Source organism: Notamacropus eugenii, chromosome 1, assembly GCF_028372415.1.
Source record: "Notamacropus eugenii isolate mMacEug1 chromosome 1, mMacEug1.pri_v2, whole genome shotgun sequence".
NCBI lineage: Eukaryota > Metazoa > Chordata > Mammalia > Diprotodontia > Macropodidae > Notamacropus > Notamacropus eugenii.
The window spans coordinates 558,559,311-558,578,926 of record NC_092872.1 but is presented as its reverse complement, the minus strand read 5'-3'; the positions used below and the strand labels follow the sequence as shown (position 1 = coordinate 558,578,926).

The 19,616-nt window shown below is 40.0% G+C and overlaps 1 protein-coding gene and 1 long non-coding RNA gene across 3 annotated transcripts in view; one reads left to right on the top strand and one right to left on the bottom strand.

Moving 5' to 3' along the window:
• The window catches only part of LOC140520399 (uncharacterized), a 13,665-nt gene extending 10,373 nt beyond the window's left edge, over positions 1-3,292 (top strand). The window contains exons 2-3 of the long non-coding RNA XR_011972489.1: positions 106-234; positions 2,279-3,292. This is a non-coding gene — a long non-coding RNA (uncharacterized lncRNA). The remainder of the gene's footprint in view (positions 1-105; positions 235-2,278) is intronic.
• The window catches only part of LOC140520397 (ribonuclease H1-like), a 23,978-nt gene extending 4,362 nt beyond the window's left edge, over positions 1-19,616 (bottom strand). Inside the window, exons 1-6 of one of the 2 annotated variants that reach the window (XM_072634308.1) lie at positions 18,963-19,616; positions 15,487-15,602; positions 11,010-11,165; positions 6,199-6,298; positions 2,244-2,298; positions 296-380 (exon numbers count right to left, since the gene is read on the bottom strand). In XM_072634308.1, coding sequence (XP_072490409.1) covers positions 296-380; positions 2,244-2,298; positions 6,199-6,298; positions 11,010-11,165; positions 15,487-15,602; positions 18,963-19,093 — 643 coding nt within the window. In that variant the 5' untranslated portion in view covers positions 19,094-19,616. The remainder of the gene's footprint in view (positions 1-295; positions 381-2,243; positions 2,299-6,198; positions 6,299-11,009; positions 11,166-15,486; positions 15,603-18,962) is intronic. The other variant, XM_072634309.1, reaches the window with a different exon arrangement.

Here is a 19,616-nt window from a genome sequence, read left to right as displayed (position 1 = left end):
TTGCTCATTTCTCAGAATGTTTCTAAATGCATAAAATAAAATGTAAAGAATTACAAAGGAAACCAATTGTAATAAAATATACTTATTAAAATATATTTTTTCAAGTTCACAGGCCTCAGGTTAAGAACTCTTGCTCTAGACCAACTCCTACTCCCAGTGTGCCCTTTTGAGCTGAACATGACCTCTTGGAAGAGCTGCAGGTAGCTAACAGTCACCTGAACCTCTCTCTTCCAGGTAAGCCGTTGTCTTAGTCTTTCTATGTATAAGACCCACTATAAGAAACAAAATAACTTACCATTGATAGTAAACATACTATCTGTGTAGAGAACCAGCTTACTGATGTTCTGATTCTTGGCCTGCTCAATTGCTTTACAGGCAGCCTTGAAGAGATATTTTGACAGTTATACAACAGAAAAGCGGTTAACTTACAACATTTCATGTTTATAATGACTACAAAGTTTATCTATGTGCTCTTAATATCACACTAGGTTCATAGAACTGATGGTTCTTAGATCTAGAAGACACTTTATCTACATCCAATCCAGAGGTTCTTCTTGTTTGTGTCATGTACCCCTTTGGCCGTCTGGTGAAGCCTACTGCCAAAGGTAAAGCTGTTCTCAGAAAATGTCATTAAATGCATCAAGTAAAATACAAAGGGTCACAAAGGAGACCAGTTACACTGAAATAAAGATCATAAGAACCCCTAATCTAATCCAACCTCCATATTTTACAAGTGAGGAAAGGGAAAGGTTAAGTAACTCATAAGTCATCATATTTCCTATCTGATATCCTATTACTAATCTAAGTGGAAAGTTATATGGAAAAAAATTGCTATTTTTTGTAAAAAGGCCTTTTCCAGGATATATTACCACATCCTAAACCAATCTTGAAGCACTCCAAGTTTTCCTGCCTTAAATATCTAATTCTACTCTTTGTCCTCCTTGGAATCTCCATAACTTTTTTTGGGCCCTCACTCATGCACTGGCTACAGATCTCCTCCCTTCCCTAGCTCAACTCCTTTGCAAATCAACTAACTTCTAAATTTCTCCTGTACTCTTTAGAGTCCCTTTCTTCCTAATCCTATGGTAGACCACACCTTGCCAAACCCCAAACAAGAATTACTCTAGTACTCCATCTCAGTCACTCCTATTTATGCACTGCTGAATAGAGCTGGAGGAAATCACAACTGTGCTGAGGGGGTCTACTCCAAATTTAAAGTTATTTAATCTCAGTTGAGATCCCATCACAGCAAGACAATCATTTTACTCCCCTTACCTGAACTGTTATTATCAAGAGCACTACCATCCTCCCAGTCCACTGAGCTACCTAGGCTCAGAACTTCACAGCCTCACTTTTCATTCTCACTATGCATATTCAATCCATAGCCAAATCTGGTTGTCACTGATCTGCTTCTCTCAACTTCCATAGCTAGCCCTCATTACCTCTTGCTTACTGCAATAGCCTTCTAATGTCTCCTGTCTTAGGTCTCTCCTCTCTCCAATCCATCCTCTACCCTGCTGCCAGAGTGCTTTTCTTGAAGCACAGGCCTGACTACATCACTCTTCTCCTCAGTAAATCCTAGTTGCTTACTATTACCCCAAGAAGGAAATATGTCTTCTTTTTGGCATTTAAAGTCCTTTACAACCTGGCTCCTTCACATCTTTTCAGTTTTTTTAAGGCTTCACTGTCCTCTATGAACTCTAAAACCCAGCTAGATGAGCTAGCCTACTGGCTGCTCCTTGCACGTGGTATTCCTTACTTTTATACTGGCTGTCTTCTGGGCCTGGAATGCTCTTTCTTCTCACCTCTCACTCTGTTTTCCTGGCTTCCTACAAATTTAGCTCAAAACCTACCCCATGCAGTAGACCAGCCCCAGCTAATAGGCCCTTTACTCTGAGATCATGTGTCATTTACTCTGCATATATCTTGTATATACTTAGATATTTATCTGTCTTGTCTCCCACTAGAATATGAACTAATTAAAGAAAGAGGGACTGTTAATGCTTTCCTTTGTATCGCAAGTGCTTAGCACAGAACAGCACCTGGCACGTAATAAATATTTCATACAATGCTTTTTGACTAAGCCTTTTCTATACCTGGACTATTTGAGATAATCCAGGTAACACAACACTAGATTTCATTTCATAATTAGTCAAAGAAAAACTAAACTATTAAAGGAGTGACCTACTCATTTTTAATAATTATCATTTTAGAAGCATGAATTCTGATAGCTCATAACTTACATGTATTTCTGCTCTTTGGTTCGTCTGTCTTCCAGGAAGCCTATCACCCACATTTCTGTTAGAGTGGAGACAGAGAAGAAGAAAGAAGAGGAAAGAAAAAGGCAAAGAAAGAGGGAGGGGGAAGGGAGCAAGGGCAGGAGGCAGGGAGAATGAAAAGAGAAAGATTTATAAATTATTCTTTAGGCATTACAAAGTACTAGATAAAAATCTAGCATGTTTAAATACCCATACACATACATATGCACAAGGATGCAGACATGCACACTTGAGTGAGATGAGGAAATTGTGCAGACTTTTCATAATAAAAATATGGGGAATATTGAACTTTTAAAATAAAACTTCTCTTCCATAAGGCGTCTCTCCCTGGATACTTGAGTTTCAGGTATCCAGGGCTTGTGGATGGTCAGTTGGTTTCCCCCCTCCCCTTACCAGCTACCAGCTTTCTTTGTGAAAGTGTTGTGGGCTGTAGCTGAAACTTGGAAGCTCCTCAAATCTCCCCTTTGTTTGTTGTACTGTTGCCACATCAACACCACCGGTTCTCACTTCTCCCCCTCCCCTCTTTCTAAAGCCACATCAGCAGTTAAGTTAGATATTAAATGAGGTACTTGTGTTGGGATAGGTGAAGGTTTCCTGGGGTTTGCCTAGTTTTTCACGCTTAGATTGTGAGCCCGCCTCCCAGCCAATGGAGAGGTGGAATAGTGGGGAGGTGGGATTCTCTGCGTTAGGGTATAAAAATTGTGCTTCAATTTCTGTAAGTTGCCTCCTTCCATCAGGTTCCCCAACCTGGTGGAAGGATGTCTCTTTCTCGGGAATTGTAATAAATCCTTTTCTTTCTGTTCTTATTGAGAAGCCTCTTCATTTATTTAAGATTTTGAGTAAGGGTCTTTTTATCCCCCACACACTTGACAAGTAGCATGCGATAGAGCTGGCCTTGGAGTCAGGAAGACCTGCCTTTGATCCTGGGCAAGTCACTTAACATTGAGGAGGTGCTGATTTGCAGAGGTAGAGAGTATTCCTTACCAAGAGTTTCTTAGGCCAATTAATTTATAGATCAGGTCCAAAATTATATGTGTTTACCAATATCATATTAAATACCTATATATATATATATATATATATATATATATATATATATATATATATATATAATACAAGAGAAGAACAATGTGCCTTAGCAAAGGGAACACAAGACAGGCTACCTCCTAATTTCTAGACAATTTCTTTTATTTACCTTCAACTGACTGGTTTTTAGATATAATTAAATTTCTTTCAGGCCCTATGCTTTCAGGCATGAGTTTGTGTGACTCAATTTTATGATTTCACATATACTTAAGAGCAATTCAATATACCAAGGATACAAGTTATTGCCAGAGCTAGAAGACTAGTGCTCTAACTTCAGACCCAATGATCATTCCACTGGGTAAGGGTTCTTAACCTTTTTTCTGTCATGGACTCTTTTGGCAGTGTGGTAAAGTCAACAGATCCTTCTCAGAAAAATACTGTTTTGTTTTTTTAATTCATAATTGAAATAAATAATAAATGTCAGTTAGAGGTTAGTGAAAATAAAGATATAATTTTTCCCTATCCAAATGAATGTACGTGCCCTTAGAAATCTGTGGACCCCCCAGACCTCTGCCTTAATGGAAGAGCTGTTTCAGAAAAACCTGGGAAGACTTTCATATGAACTGATGTGAAGTGAAGTGAGCAGAGCCAAGAGAACATTTTATACAATAACAATAATATTGTGAAGATAAACAACTCTGAAAGCCGTGGGAGCTCTGAGCAACACAACGGAACCAATCATATTTCCAAAGGACTCACGATGAAACATGCCATCCACCTTCAGATAAACAGCTGAGTGCAGACAAAGCATATTTTCTTTTTGGACATGGCTAATGAGGGAATTTGTTTTGCTCGACTACATATTTGTAATGGGCTTAGTTTTCCTTAACTTCTCAATGGGTAGGGGAGAGAGAACTTGAAAGTGAAAATACATGTAATCTTTAAAAAGAAAAAAAGGAAATTCTACATTAGGCAGTACTGCTCTGCCAAGCGGTATGTGAATCATTTAAGTAGATGTCTAATTTTGGCACAAAATACCTTGAACAGAAACAGAAACTTGCTATGAGAGGTTTGGAGAAAGAAAACATCTCAATCATACCTAAAGCCTTTCTGAAGGGTAAATCTGAACAATGATGAACTGCAACAAAGCTTTGTTTCTAACATTCCTAGGCCTTTGAAACAACAGTTGATCTTTTAGATATATTGGGAGAATGAGGAGGATCAAAGAAGGGATTTACCTTTGTTCAGGATGATAGGGACTGTCCTAAGTGTCAACAGGGGAAGACAGAAGGGCTCAATTCTCATTTTTTCTGTTTTCTCTGACAAAAAGAAAGCTCTTTGCACTAGAAATGACAAAACAAAAATGACTGAAGAGTTGATACCCAGGAAGTAAGGCCATTGTCAGAGAGGATCTAACTGACCTTGATGAATTAAAGTCACCTGGTTCAGATGAACTACATCCTTGGCAGCTGTGACTTCAGAACTATTACCAGTGATATCTGAGATACAGAAAAGAGAAGAGCTCTAACATAGTAAGTGAGGAAAATATTGTGGATATGGTCTATCTAGATTTTAACAAAGCTGATAAATATCTAATAATGTTCTTCTTGTGGAAAAGGTGAAGGGATATGGATTAGATGACAATGTAATTAGATGGATTCACAACTAGTTCTATGGCCAGTTTCAAAGAGAAATTACTAATAGTTCATGTCAGTTCTGATAGGAGGTCTCCAGTCATGTCCTTCAGGGGTCTCTGCTTGGTTCTGTGCTAGTTTATCTCTGACTGGGATAAAGAAAAATGGCTTGTTCATAAAATTTATAGAAAACACAAGACTGGATCTTTTACAGAGCATTAGGCTAAATCTAACAAGGTAAAATTCAATAGAGAGAAGTGTGGTGTTACATTTGCTTACAAATTAGATAGCAGTTCTGAAAAAGATCAGGGAGTTTTAGTGATCTGAAAGTTCAATGAGTCAGTAACAGACTGTGGCAGCCAGAAAAGCTAATGTGATCTTGGGTTGCACTGAGAAGCAGGAATAAGGAGGTGATAAGGCCACTGTACTCTGTCTTCATCAGATCTCACTGAGAGCTGTGTTCACACATGAGTGCCAAGATTTACGGCTATTGAAAAGCTGGAGAACATACAGAGGATGGCTACCAGGATGAAGAGCCTTAATTTATGTTATGTGAGAATCATTTGAAAAAACTGCACATGTTTAACTGGAGAAAATAAGGCTCAGAGGGACATGACAGTTGTTTTCAAGTATCAGAAGATGTCTTATGGGGTAGGAATTGGATTTATTCTGTTTGGCCCCAGAAGGCAGAACCAGGAGCTGTTGGTAGAAGCAGCAAAGAAACCAATTTAGACTTAATGTCAGGGAAAACTTCCTAAAAATCAGAGCTGCCCCAAGGTGGAATGGGATGCCTCCAGAGGTGGAAATTTCCCCCTTCTTAGAGGTCTTCAAGCAGAAGGTGGATGACCACTTGTCAAATATAATGGGGATTCTTTTTTTGTGTATAGGTTCAACTAGATGACTGGTCAGATCTATTCCAGCTCTCAACTTCTGTTATTCTGGGATATTTATATAGTGTGGTTCAAGGTTTGGAGCCCCTGTATCTCATCTGATCTTTCTAATAATCAAGGTTAAGAGAAACTATGGACTCATTTGCCCAGGGTCCCAATAGCAAATAAGTGCTGACAGTATGATCTGAACTAAGGTCTCTCTATACTCCCAGTTCAGTGGTCTTGCCACAGCAAAACTGTCCCTCTCAAACAATTACAGTTGATTCTCCTACAAATCTTAACAAGTTTTAAAATGTGTCAGAGCAACTGGGTTAAATGTGAATCTCAGAAACTGGTGTAAGGTTTAAAATAAAGCCACATGTTACTTACAGGGGATGGCCTGGCCCCCAATAAACACCAATGCCTGCTCGAGCTTTCCTCCTCCCATTACTGGAGCAGCAGCCATCTGTGTACACTACAGCTGCATCTCCTGCGAAACAAAAAAATTTGATCAGTGTTGCACAAGGGAAATTACTAATAACACCAATTACTTTTCAAAAGTTTACTATCATTTCTAACGAGGAATTTTTATGATGGCTGAATTCGACTTAAGGCCAAGGAGAATAACCTCATTTTTCCTTCTGGGGTTTTACTTTTAGGTCCCACCTTTTCCTTGCAATCCAGCATTCATGTACAAATCAATGGGTAATGAAACTACTTAGTGCAACTGGGTCACACATGAGTGATCAAGCACCATCTGTCTGGGTTCTAAATTAGAAGGAAAGATCATTAGAGAACAGCAAAACTGTCTCTTTGTGTACCATAAGCCATGATTCTTTTTACACATGAAGCATCTCTGCCCCAAAATGCTGCACAGAGCCTGAGTACAATAATGATCAAAATTCTGGCAGATCAGGCCTCCTGCCGAATGTTAAATCGACCTCACAAAGATCTTTAAGTATCTATGTCACCAATTCTTCAGTGTAGTGTTCCTCTGATGACTCGTAGTGGAATGAGGGTGACTTTAGATTATTCAAATCTATAAAAGCTCTTGGAAGGTCCTACAAAACTGGAGAGGCTTCCTGGACACATTCAAAGAAGGATGGAAAGGAAGTTCCAATGATCAACCTAGGTAAGATTGAAGAGGTTCATGACTAGATGAGCCACAGAGCAATGAACCTCTTAGTCAAAGTAACCCTTGAAGTTCATTTACTAAATCAGAGAATGGATGCAATAATGTGTATCAGTGCAGGGAGTATCTGTTCTAACAAAGATAAAATTATTGGTGCTTATCCCAGAATCTTTGATCAGAAAGTAGACGGACAAGAGTATGGATGTCTAAATAAGGCAGGAAACTAGAAGAAAATCTTTTGATACATTTCCAAAGTGGACGGTTGTTAAAATGTGAAATCTGTCCAGAGGGCTGTTGGAAGCAATGAAGATACCTTTGCAATGGAGACACCATTAAAAAATTTTGTCAAAAAAAAAATTGAACTTTTTGAAGCCCTCACATCCATCACCTGGGGAAGCAACTACTATGGAGAAAAGGTCAGCCATCCCCATCAACTGCCACCCACAAGGCAGGCCAGCTAGCTGAGGTGAAGGATCAAGACACCCTGAGGGCGAGGCAGGAAGCAGTATGTGCTAGGCAAGTCAAACCACCACTTCCACTTTGAACACCATCTTTCCTCAAAATCAAATGGAGAGAGCCCAGGACCCTGAACTCCAGAATCTTAGGAATAGTACTGCTTTCAGCCCAGGGTCCTCAGCACCATCATCCTAGCAAGCAAGCTCTGTGGAGATAAAACATGACAAGCATTCCTGCAAGTGCCTCAGTCAAAGCTACTCAAGACCCAGAAAGGAAAATTCTTGTCACCAAAGCCCTTGGCACTGTCAAGTAATTCAATCAGAAATGATGATTCTGTCAGCAGAAGTGACATTAAAGAAGAACTATGAACATCTGTTTTGCCACTGCACTCTAAGAACCATAGGATCCGAAACCTTCTCTATGTGTTGTCTCCTCCTTGAGAATTCGAGCTCCTTGGGAGTGGGGGCTGTTTTGCTTCTCTATTTGTATCCCCAGTGCTTCGTGCAGTGCTTTGCACATAGGAAGTGCTTAATAAATGCTTTATTCATTCATTTCTTCATGCTATAAAATCCAAAGGACTAAAACCAGCCAGAAATCTAGCACAAATAGATCTATGGTGCCTAGCATTCTTGTAACTTCTGCACTCCTTCTTTAGCTGTCAATTAAGACATCACACTTTTCTAGTTCTCTTACTGCTTTGACCAATCCCTTGCTATCTTACTTGACTTCTTTCTTTTCTGCCTTCTCCAAAGCTCCATTCTCAGCCTTCTGACTCTCTTTTCTCATACGTTAAGATTTCATTTGCTCATTGCTTTTTCTAAGCATGACACTCAGATTCACATGTCCAGTCCTCATCTCTCATTCAACTAAGGTATGAGTACCGGGTATATGCAAAATCCAATTCTGATACCTCAACGCAGCACAGAGTTGCTACTAAGCTCCTGAAGGCTATGCCAGGGAAGTGCTGAGGTTGGCAAAATCTGCCATGCTAAAAAAGCTTTGACATAGTCCTGGTAACAAGCCTTTAGTCTGAAATGTTTACTTTCTTAGGACCAGTAAAGCTAAGTACTAAGAGGCAAAGGGAATGTAAACTCGTGTAAATCTTACTAGCAGGCTGGCCACTTGGTGAATGAATCCTTTTGATATTGTGTTTCCTGAGTTACCATGATGCCAAAGGAAAACACAAAATGGTCCCCAGTCCTATATGGCTTCTTCTGTTTGTGCAGTGATGGTGGCCAAATCAGGAATAGGTGCCAAGACTCTCGCAGCTTTTCAGACCCTCTAAACTTTAACTTAGCTGTTGGTCTTCTCACTGTAAGATCCTTGTCTAGTGACTAACAAGGGGTCGTGATAGTGGAGGAACTGAATTGTATTAACCCTGTCATTCTTGATGAAAACAAAAACAGATAAATGGAAGGATGGCTCGCAGGCTAAACTTGGAGAAGTAAAAGAGTTCATCTTTTTTAATTATCAAAAGGCAACAAGAAACAGCATCTATTGATTTACTGACACACTGGGTCATTTTGTAGTGAAAAGATCACCATGCATGATCAGCAGCAGCGTCATGTAAATAACTGAAGTTTATTCACCAATATCTGCTGCAGAGGATGAAAAGGAACACAAATTCTAGAAAAATACACTAAGACCATTCAAATTAAAACAACTTCTTTGATTGTCATCAAGAATTTATTAAGCACCTACTATGTTGTCAGGCACTGTGCTAAGCACTGGGGATGCAAAGAAAGGCAAAAAAGGCCCTGCAGGAGACCACAGGCAAACAGCTGTCCAGACAAGGCATATACAGAGGAAACTACACATAATCTCAGGGGCAAAGCTGGGGAGAACTGGGGATTTTAGCTAAGACTTCAGGAAAGCCAGGAGGAGGAGAAGAGGCAAGCAAGAAAATTCCAGGCATGGAAGAGAGGAAGTAAAAATTACTTGATTTGCCCAGGGTCACACAGTTAGTTAATGTCTAAGGTCACATTTGAACTCAGGTCTTCCTGACTCAAAGCCCAGCAATCTATCCACTGCAACATCTGACTGCTTACAGAACAAGGAACAGACATCATCATAAAATAAAATATATAATTTCAACTATATGAAATTATAAAGCTTTTGCATAAGCAAAATCAGTACATTACAGAATAAAATGGAAAAGGGTCAAATGGGAAAAATTCTTTACATCAAATACCTTTTATAAAGGCCTGACAGTCAAGATATATACAGTATTAATACCAACATAAAGGCCAAGGCCCATTCATTCATGGTTAAGTGGTCAAATATATGAACAGAAAATTCCAAAAGAATTGCAAACTATTAATAACCACATAAAAGATAGCTCCAAGTCACTAATGAGAGAAATGTAAATCAGAATAATGCTAAGAAATGTAAATCAAAACAATGCCTAGCAAACTGGCAAAGATGAGATGATGGAAACACTCAATGCTGAAAGGACTGTGGGAAGATAATACTATACACTGTTGGTCCAGCTGCAAACTGCTCCAACTTTTCTTGAAAACAATTTAGAATTACAATTAAAAAGTGACTAAATTGCTCACATACTTTGACCCCCAAAATTCATTTCATTATCTAATGAAATCAAAACAGAAAAAAAGGCTCCATATAGATAAAAATATTAACAGTACTACTTTCTGTGGTAGCAAAGACATAGAAACAAAGTTGATCCCCACGTACTGGGTAATGGCTAAATACATTTCAGCATCAGAATGGAATAGAATATCACTATGCCATAAGAAGCAGCTCAAGTACCACTTTCTAAGCAATGCCTTTCCCTATTCCCCAAGTGCTAAGTACCCATCCTCTCCAATTACCTTGTAGTTAAGTAGTTCATATGTATTCTGTCTATACTTATTTATGCACTTGTTGCCTCCCTCGTTAGAATGTAAATGGTGAGCAAGAATTCTTCATTCATCACATTTGTGTGTCTAGCACATGGAGCAGTACCTGGTATGTAGGAGGCTCTTAATAAATGTTCAGTGATTGATATGATTCAAAGAAGCATGGGAAGACTTATATGAACTGATGCAAAATCAAGAAAACAATAAACCCAATGACAAAAATGTAAATTAAAGAACTGAATGCTTTGTAAATATAACAAGCTTGGCTCCAGAAAAAAGTTGAGGAAATAAATTTTCTTCTTTTCTTTGCAATGGTAAAGGTATGGAAGGGATGGGTTTGGAAGACTGCATAAACTATTAGCCTGGAATGATATGTTGGTTTGTTTGCTGAACTGTTTTTCTTTCCTTTTTTTAAAACTTCTTTGCTATAAATGATGGCTCACTTAGTAGGGTAGGGGAAAAGGATATACTTGGAAACAGCATTTTATATAAAGATATAGCAGATATAAATAAAAATACGGATTTTTTTAAAAGCAGGGAAGAAAGGAATAGTTATTTGGAAATGAAACAAAAGCAACTTCAAAAATTTCATACAGTAGTATCTGTTTAGTAAATATAGCAGTTTTCTACCTACTTTTGTATGAAATTCTATAAAAGTTTTTTTTACTAAGTCTTCAGTTAAATTAGCCATCCAAAAGTAAACAAGTTAGACATACACAAATGTTCATATAATATAAAACAAGTCCTATACTTACCCATGTAAGAAAATGTTTCTTTGCTAAGTGAAGGTACTGTGTCTGCAGTTTGTTTTGTAAGCTTTGCACAAGGCTCTTCCTCTTCATCTAATGACTCAAAGGGTCTCTTGTTTGACTTCACTTTGGAGTCTTGTGTGTCATTTTTCTTTTTCTGCTCTACAAGAAACAGTCCTTGTACAAGTGAGCAGCAAGAAATTAAACACTAGCTTTCACCAAACTTCTAACGTGATGACTGTAGTTCAACATCCTCATCTCAGTTTAGAAAACAGAGGTCTAAAGAGACTTGCTTAAGGCTATACAGATAATCTGAACACAGAAACTCCAAATCAGAAAGCATTTATTAAGTGCCTTCTATGCGGACACTATGTACAAGAAAGAAAATGAATCAGTCTCTGCTTTCAAGGAGCTTGGGGTGGGGGGAGGGAGAGAGGGAGGGTGGAAGAATCTAGATCCTGTCTTATCATCACAGCCTCAAGGCGTCCTCAAATATCACGTTCTTTACTTAAGGACTGTCTTCAAGAACTCAACTGTACAAAGAATCGTACAAACTCTTCTGCCTTTATAATCTTAAATTTTTGTACTCTGTGATTTTTATCTGTAGTTTTTTCATTCTAGGCTGAGGGTATGGGAAGGGATTTAGAGCACATATTCTTGTGGAACAAAATCTGGGTAAGAATATAGTTTTTCTGTTAAGATTCCAAAACCTGGAAGTGACCTCTCAAGGGCAACTATTTAATTAATTATGGTCCATGAAGAAAATGGAAAGAAATCTAGAAAAGGAAAAAGGTCTGAAGATATAACTCCCTTTCCCCTAATAAAAGCTCATGCTTGTATTAGCATTAGTAATAAATAATATTTATAATATAATTATAATGTACTTATACTATTATTAGTAATAATAAAGTAATTCTAAATTCTAATCCTCAATGCAAAATCTTCAAGAAAAGTTTGGTTATTTATAAAACAAGTCCTCATCCTACTCAACTCTTCCTTTCCTACATCTTTTCTTCCTACTAACCCTGCCCTCCTTAAATCTCATTTACTTCCCTGAAAGAAAGCCAGACTATTATATGTACTCAGTACAGTGCCTGGCACATAGAAGACACTTAATAAATGTTTACTGATTGAAGACATTTAAAAAGATTCAGGAATGTAAAAGAACAAAATATGAGAATTTATAAGCAAAATAATCACCAAAATTAGGAAATTTTGCAGAATGGTAACTAAACAGATGCGACACATGCTCTAGGACTAAAAAGGTCAGTCTAGTCCTATCCTATTATGCCTCCCTTATCATCTCACTATACCACTGTCCGCAGCAGCTCTTCCGAACCATTCCACCCCTCCTCAAATTTCCCATGGCTTTCTTCCCCCAACTTTCTCATCTGAGAAGTTTACCTCAAATTTTATAGAAAAAACCTGAAGTCATTAGCTGTGAGGGCACTCTTTTCTCCTCTTTCTTATCTCATCACTCAGATGACTTCTGCTACTATCTCTTTCACATAAGGCGGCCTTCCTCCTTCGCAACACTACTAAACCCTCTACCTGCACAAGTGATCCCATTCCATCTCATTTCTTCTAATAGACTGCCCCCTCTGTAACAACCAATCATTAATTTTCATTTTTTTTCCTGTCTACTGGCTCCTTCCCCACATCCTATAAACACCCATGTCTCCTCCATTCACAAGAAACCCTCACTTGATCCTTCCATTCCTGCTAGTTATCATCCTTTACCTCTTCTGCTTTTGGGTGCTAAACTCTTCAAAATGGCGGTCTTCGATGAGTGCCATTTTTCACTGCCACTTTTTCACGTCTCACACTTTTCACTCAATGCCTTACTATCTGGTTTCTCGTCAAAACTTCTCTCTCCACAGTTACTAATGATCTCTTAACAAATCAAATGACCTTTGCCTATCCTCATTCTCCTTGACCTCTCTGTATCCTTTGACACTGTATCACTCCCTCCTTCTTGATACTCTGTTATCTCTAGGTTTTCAGGATACCACATGCTCTGGGTTTTCTTCCTACCTATCTGACTGCTCCTTCTCTGTCTCCTTTTTCTGCATCTTCCTCCAGACCATGTTCTCTAATCCTAAATGTCCTAGGCCCTCTTCTCTTTTCCATCTATACAACTTCACCTGGGGATCTCATTAGCTCCCATCTCTAAGCTGATAATTCTCAAATCTACCTGTCCTGCTCCAACTCTCTGCTGACCTCCAATCTCCTATCCTCAAATGCCTTTTAGACATCTTGAACTGGATGCCCAGTAGATATCTTAAACTCAACATGTCCAAATTCAACTCATCAGCTTTCCAAACTCTGAACCCTTCTAACTTTCCTATAATTGTCCAGGGCAGCCCCATCCTCCCAGTTCCTCAGGCTTGACACCCAGGTGTTATCTTTGACTCCTCACTATCTCTCAATCCAATCTGTCGATTTCACTTTTGCATAGTCTCTGAAATATGTATCTTTCTCTCCTCTGACACTGCCACCACTCTAATACAGTCTCTCCTCACCTCATGCCTGGACTATTGTAATAACCTGCTGGTGAGTATTCCTGTTTCGAGTCTCTCCGCTCCAATTCATCCTCCATTCAGTCACCAAATTGACTCCTAAAATACAGGTCTGACTATGTCATCTCCCTACTCAATAAATTCCAGTGGCTCCTTATTACATCCAGAATCAAATACAAGATGCTCTATTTGGCATCCAAAGTCCTTCATAACCTAGGTCTTCTCCTAGATTCCCATTCTTCTCACATTTTACTCTCTAGTACATAGCCCACGTTTAACCCAGTGACATTGGCCTCCTTGCCATTCCACAAAGCAGACACTCCATCTCTTGGCCCTGGACATTTTCTCTGGCTGTTCCCCATGCCTGGAATGCTCTCCCTCCTCCTTCATGCCTACTGGCTTCCCATGCTTCTCGTGAGTACCAATTAAAATCCTATCTTCTACAGGAAGCCTTTCCCAATCCCTCTTAATTCTAGTGTCTTCCCTCTGTTAATTATTTCCCATTTATCCTGCACATAACTCGTTTGTATACAATTGCTTGTTGTCTCCCCCATTAGATTGTGAACTCCTTAAGAAGGACACTCATTTGTGTCTTTTTGTATCCTTAGCTCTTAACCCAGTGACTGTTACATAGTAGAACTTAATAAATAAATGTTTCCTGCTAGTATATACAGACCGGCAGGTAACATAAATTCTTTATTACCTATTTTCCTTTCTACTCCTGAGAGACAGGATAGCAGTTAGGAATTAGATATGTTTGACAAATATTTATTAACTGCCTACTATGTGCAAAGAACTGGGTAAGGTGCTAGTAACAGAATACATACATGGACAATACCAATTACAGACAGTGACACAAAGTAATTTTTAGAAGCAGTGCACACCAATCACTCAAGAAATAAGGAAAGACCTTGTAAAGGAGATGACATCTCTCATGTGCTCTAAGAAATGATAAAGGGGACAGTTTGACAGAAACCTGGGAAGGCTTATATGAACTGATACAGAATGAAGTGAGTAGAACCAAGGAAACAATTTATATAATGACACGATATGGTAAAGATAAACAACTATGAAAGAATCAGGATCTCTAATCAGTGTAATGACTTACCATGATTCCAGAGGACTAATGATGAAACATGCTACCCACCTCCTGATAGAAAGATGAAGGATTCAGAGTGCAGAAGGAGACACACATATTTTTTTTTGGACATGGCCAATGTGGAAATTTGTTCTGCTTGACTACATGTTTGTAATAGAGAAATTTTTTTTCTTTCATTCTCAATTGGGGTGAGACTCTCCAGAGAAGCCTAGAAAGGTCAATTTATTTGAGCAATTGGAAGGAGCTGTATGATGATGCCGTGTTAACATTCTAATAATAGAGTGAGAAACAAAAATGTCTCTTCAGAACCTTAATATCTTTAAGGGATATCGAGGGAGTTAAGTAAGAAACATAGGAAACCCAGGACTGCACTGGTTCTGTTCTGAAGGTCCTAAGTGGGGAAAGAAAATCAAAGGTAACAGGAATATACTAGTGTAGAAAGGCAGGAGAGGGTGAAACTTGCTACTCTCATACTTGGGGTTTGTGAGGAGGGTATGGAGGAAGGGGTGAAAGAAGATGATATTGGATAAACCTAACTTTTACCTGAAACGACAAAGGTTGAAAATATATATAGACACACACGCATCCCTTCAGTTAAAGAAACCCTGCTTATTTCTTTAGAACTCAAATCTAGCAGAAACCCTGACAAGCTTAAATAACAGAAACCTATGCCCCATTTCTCACCTACAATGCTGTGTGATAGTGACGAAGTCTCTAATCTCTCTGGATCTCAGTATCCTTACCCCTGAAAAAGAAATAATACTATGCAGCTGCTTCATAGAATTATTTTGAGGATCCAACGAGACATAATGGATGTGAAAATGGTTTGCAGAGGTGGGAGGGATAAAAGCCTGCGGCATGTTACCTGTTGGATGATCAGGGCTTGCAGTATTTCGGACAAAGGCCCAAGCCTCCTCCTCTGTAGCAAACTTCTTGAACCTGGCAGCAGGAAATCGGTTCACTTGTGCTTGACATTCACTCCTGAAACAGAGTGACATAGACCACTTATAAAGGGTACAATAACAACAATACGACAACTTATAGAGCACTTTAAGGTTTGTAAAGCCTTACAAAGAAATGTTATCTCACCTGCACTTTGCCATAACCCTGTGAGGGAGGCACTATTATTATTTCCATTTTACAGATGAGGAAACTGGGACATAGCAACATAACAAACTTGTCTAGGGTTACAAAGCTAATAAATATTTGAGGCAGGATTTGAATTCAGGTTGTCCCTACTCTTAAGTCCAACACACTATCCATTGTACAAAGTAGCTGCTGTTAAACACTTACAGAAATGCTTCATAAGAGGTGCTTATATACAATGTTACCTGCCTTTCAATGAAGTGTTAAGAATTGGTTTGGCTTTGTTTTACAAATCTAGCTTGAAGATGAAAGATGATTTGATTCTGAACTATCTGATGGTATGAAATGTCTTGTTCTTTATTCTCAATATACCTAGTACACCTGCTCTACTATCCACTCTATGCTAACTAGATTAAGAGACTACATGGCTTCCTCCTGATCCAAGGTTTTTAAATCTGTGGTCTATGAACCTATTGTTTGTTTTTAAAGAATTTTGAAAGCTGTATTTTCATATAATCAATTTCACTGTAATTCTATGCATTTTATTTAGGCAACTGAAAACATTTTTCTGAGACTGGATCCATAGGTTTCACTATACTGCCAAAAGTATCCATGAAAAAGTTAAAAAATACAGTTCTAATACAAAACATGCTAAACTGGTTTGGAATTTCTTTTGCTAATTTTTTCCCCCCACCCACTATGTTCAAGGCACTGTTAAGTTCTATTCACTTGCTTTCTAATGTAGAGGGTTTGGGCTTGTATATTGGAAAGACTTCAACAGACCCATGATCTAACTGATGTGAGAACACTTTTCAAAAGTGTAGATCATTAACCATTTATACTTAATCATCCTATGTGGCTCTTATGCATACCCTCCCATAAACTCTTCATAAATGATCCAGGCTCAGCCCAATGTCCATCTAAAGTCCCTATTCAAGATATACAAACATATATACAATGCGTATGTATGTATTTTCAAACATGTATACATACACACATACTACTTGCATATCACAATCTTAGCAGACATTCTTCATACATGTGGATTTTCCTGTGTTATTTGTCAGGCAGGTTGAATTCTTGACTGGTTGTAGATCTTGTAACTGAGACTTTGGAAGGTTCTGGGGCTTGTTTCAATCAGTACAATGTCATTCAGAAAGAAGAACTGCTGTAGGAATTTGGTCTGGAAGACCTGGGGTTTGAATCCCATCTCAAACATTAGCTGTGCAACTGTGACCAACCAAGCCACTCAACCATGCTAAATTTTACTTTCCTCACCTATAAAATGACAGGTTTGAATTGGAAGACTTTTGGGGCCTCATCTAACTCTAAATCTATGATCCAAAGAACTTTCCTTACATCTGCTATAAGGAAGTTTTCGTTTGGATTCTAAAGTCATCCTTCAGAGAGCAGTGAACATAATCTTTCATGCCTTGCTTGATACTGATAAATCAGAGGATCTTTAAACAAAATTCTGTCTCACATTTATCAAGGAATCTTATGTGATCATAACATACAAAGGAAATACCTTTAAAGTTTGTCTTTCTCTACTAAGTGAAAAGTTTTTTTTCAAAAAATCAAATCATGGGATACTGTATTCTCAGCACTTTTCAATCAAGCCAAGTAAAATGTGGGCAGCTGTCAAAGAAAGTTTGTAGAAACCTGCCCTCTCAAGTTTTCAAGGAAATGAGGGGGAGGGAGGGAGGGGGGAGGGGAGGGGGAGGGGAGGGGGAGGGGGAGGGGGAGGGGAGGAGGGAGGGAGGGAGGGAGGGAGGGAGAGGGAGAGGGAGAGGGAGAGGGAGAGGGAGAGGGAGTGTGTCTGTGCGCAGGTGTGCCCACACCACTTGGGCACTGGCAGTTACTGCTATATTTCTGCTAACAAAATCATCTTTTTTTTTTAAATTGTTTAGTAGCTTCCCCTTTTTCATGTATCTTGAGAAATGATTTTTTATGCTTTCAAAAATCTCACTTCCAGTACACATTTCTTCTAATTATGTGTTAGCAATAATAATAAACAGCTCTAATTTATGTACAGTTTAAAGGTTTATAAAACACTAGTTTACATTTAGAATATCAGTCTTATGGTGTTACCAATCTTGTCAAGGCTTCTTTCTATATTATTCAGGTGAGGTTGATCCTCAATTACTGCTATTCTGGTGTGTTAATTTTATTATTTCCCAAATAAGATTATAAGCTTCTTGAGGACAGCAGCCATGTCCAATACAAATTCTGTGTTTTTTATAGCACCTAGCATAATATTGGTCACATAGCAGGTGCTTACCAAAATCTTTTTATAGACTGATTAGTCTGATCTTAGCTATAAACAAGGGGCACTAGATAGTGATGTGGGTAGAATACCACGCCTTGAGTTAGAAAGACTTCAAATCGGGTCTCTGACATGTACTAGCTGTGTGACCCTGGACAAGTCACTTGCCTCAGTTTCCTTAGCTGTAAAAATGAGCTGGAGAAGGAAATGGCAAACCACTTCAGTGCCTCTGCCAAGAAAACCCCAAATGGGCTCATGAAGAAACAACTCAGTAACAGATAACACCAAAAATGATCCTCAACTGAATTACCTCATTGGAAGCAATTATATCCTTTCCTAAGAAGGAATGATGAGCAGAAAGTGTTTCTACAGGATTCTATTATATTGTCAACACTCTTAAGGCTGAGACTGAGAGTAGGCCACAATAGGTACCAAATGTTTAATGTTGACTCTGCAATCTCATTGGCTCTCTGAGCCCTGCAGTAGGTAATTTGGACGTTTGAGGGCCCCCCAAAAAAGATGTAACTGAGTGTCAGGTTGTAAGGCTGGGGACCTAAGCGCTGGTCCCCAAGATCTCCTCACTTGTCTCATTTGTAAATTGTTGGGATTGAAGTGGATGCACTGTAAGGTTGTTTCCAGTTCTGAATTGTTATTCTAGGGGGCTGTTGCCTGCTAAAATCCCTTCCACCTCTAAAATTCCGGTTCTGGTTTCAGGGCCATCTGAGCCATGGTCCCACTCTCGGGCCCAAAAGACCCAGGTTTTGCTGGAACACTGGGCTAGCGGAATGACCGCCCTGGGCAATCACAAAACACTGCCCGTCACAGACCCTGCCGAAGACTCTCCGGTAAACATCTCCCCAAAGGGCTGGCAGGCCACGCTAGGAGAGCGGGCACCGCCGGACCCCTGGGGGAGTCCGCGTGCTGGAGGCCACCCTCACTCCCCAGGAGGGCCGCCTCCCTGCCCGGGGCGCACACCCACTCCCACTCACCAGGTGGGGAACACGCCGGTCTTGCGGCCCCTCCTCACGGCGTAGAACATGCCGGCGCTCAGGCGGCGCGGGCCGCAGCGGCCGAAGGCACCCGCGATGACTCTGGGGACGGCGGCCCAGAGCCTCAACATGGCCCGCTGCGGGGCATAGCTGCGGCGGGAGAGCGCTGCCCGGGCCGGGCCAGGGGAGGACGCGGGGCGGAGCTTCGGCGCCCAGGCTCGGGCCGCGCGATCGGCCGTCCCAGTCCGGCTTCCGGGCTTGGGAGGAGCCGTCTCAGGCGGGGCCGGAGCGCCCAGTGAGACTGCGAGGAGGAGGGGGCTGGACTTGGGGGGAGGCCGAGAGGGGCTGGGGGTGGTAATGCGCAGAAAGGCCGCCCAGGCTCTTTACGTTCTAACGAGGAGACTGCGAGGGGGCAGGGGAGGGAAGCAGAGGGGACAGTACCTGTACTAGGGTGGGGGCAGCCACCCCACTAATTCAAGTTTTCTTTTTTAGTGTGAACTTAACCACAGAAAACACTAACATTCCTAGATAGGGAGACCAGAAAATAATTGTTTAAGAAACATGGGTTTTAATTACGTGGAAGCAATTGGCCTTCCTTTGGGAGGTGGAGAAAGTGAGGGAGCACAGTGAGGCAAGTGACTTGTCCAGGGTCAC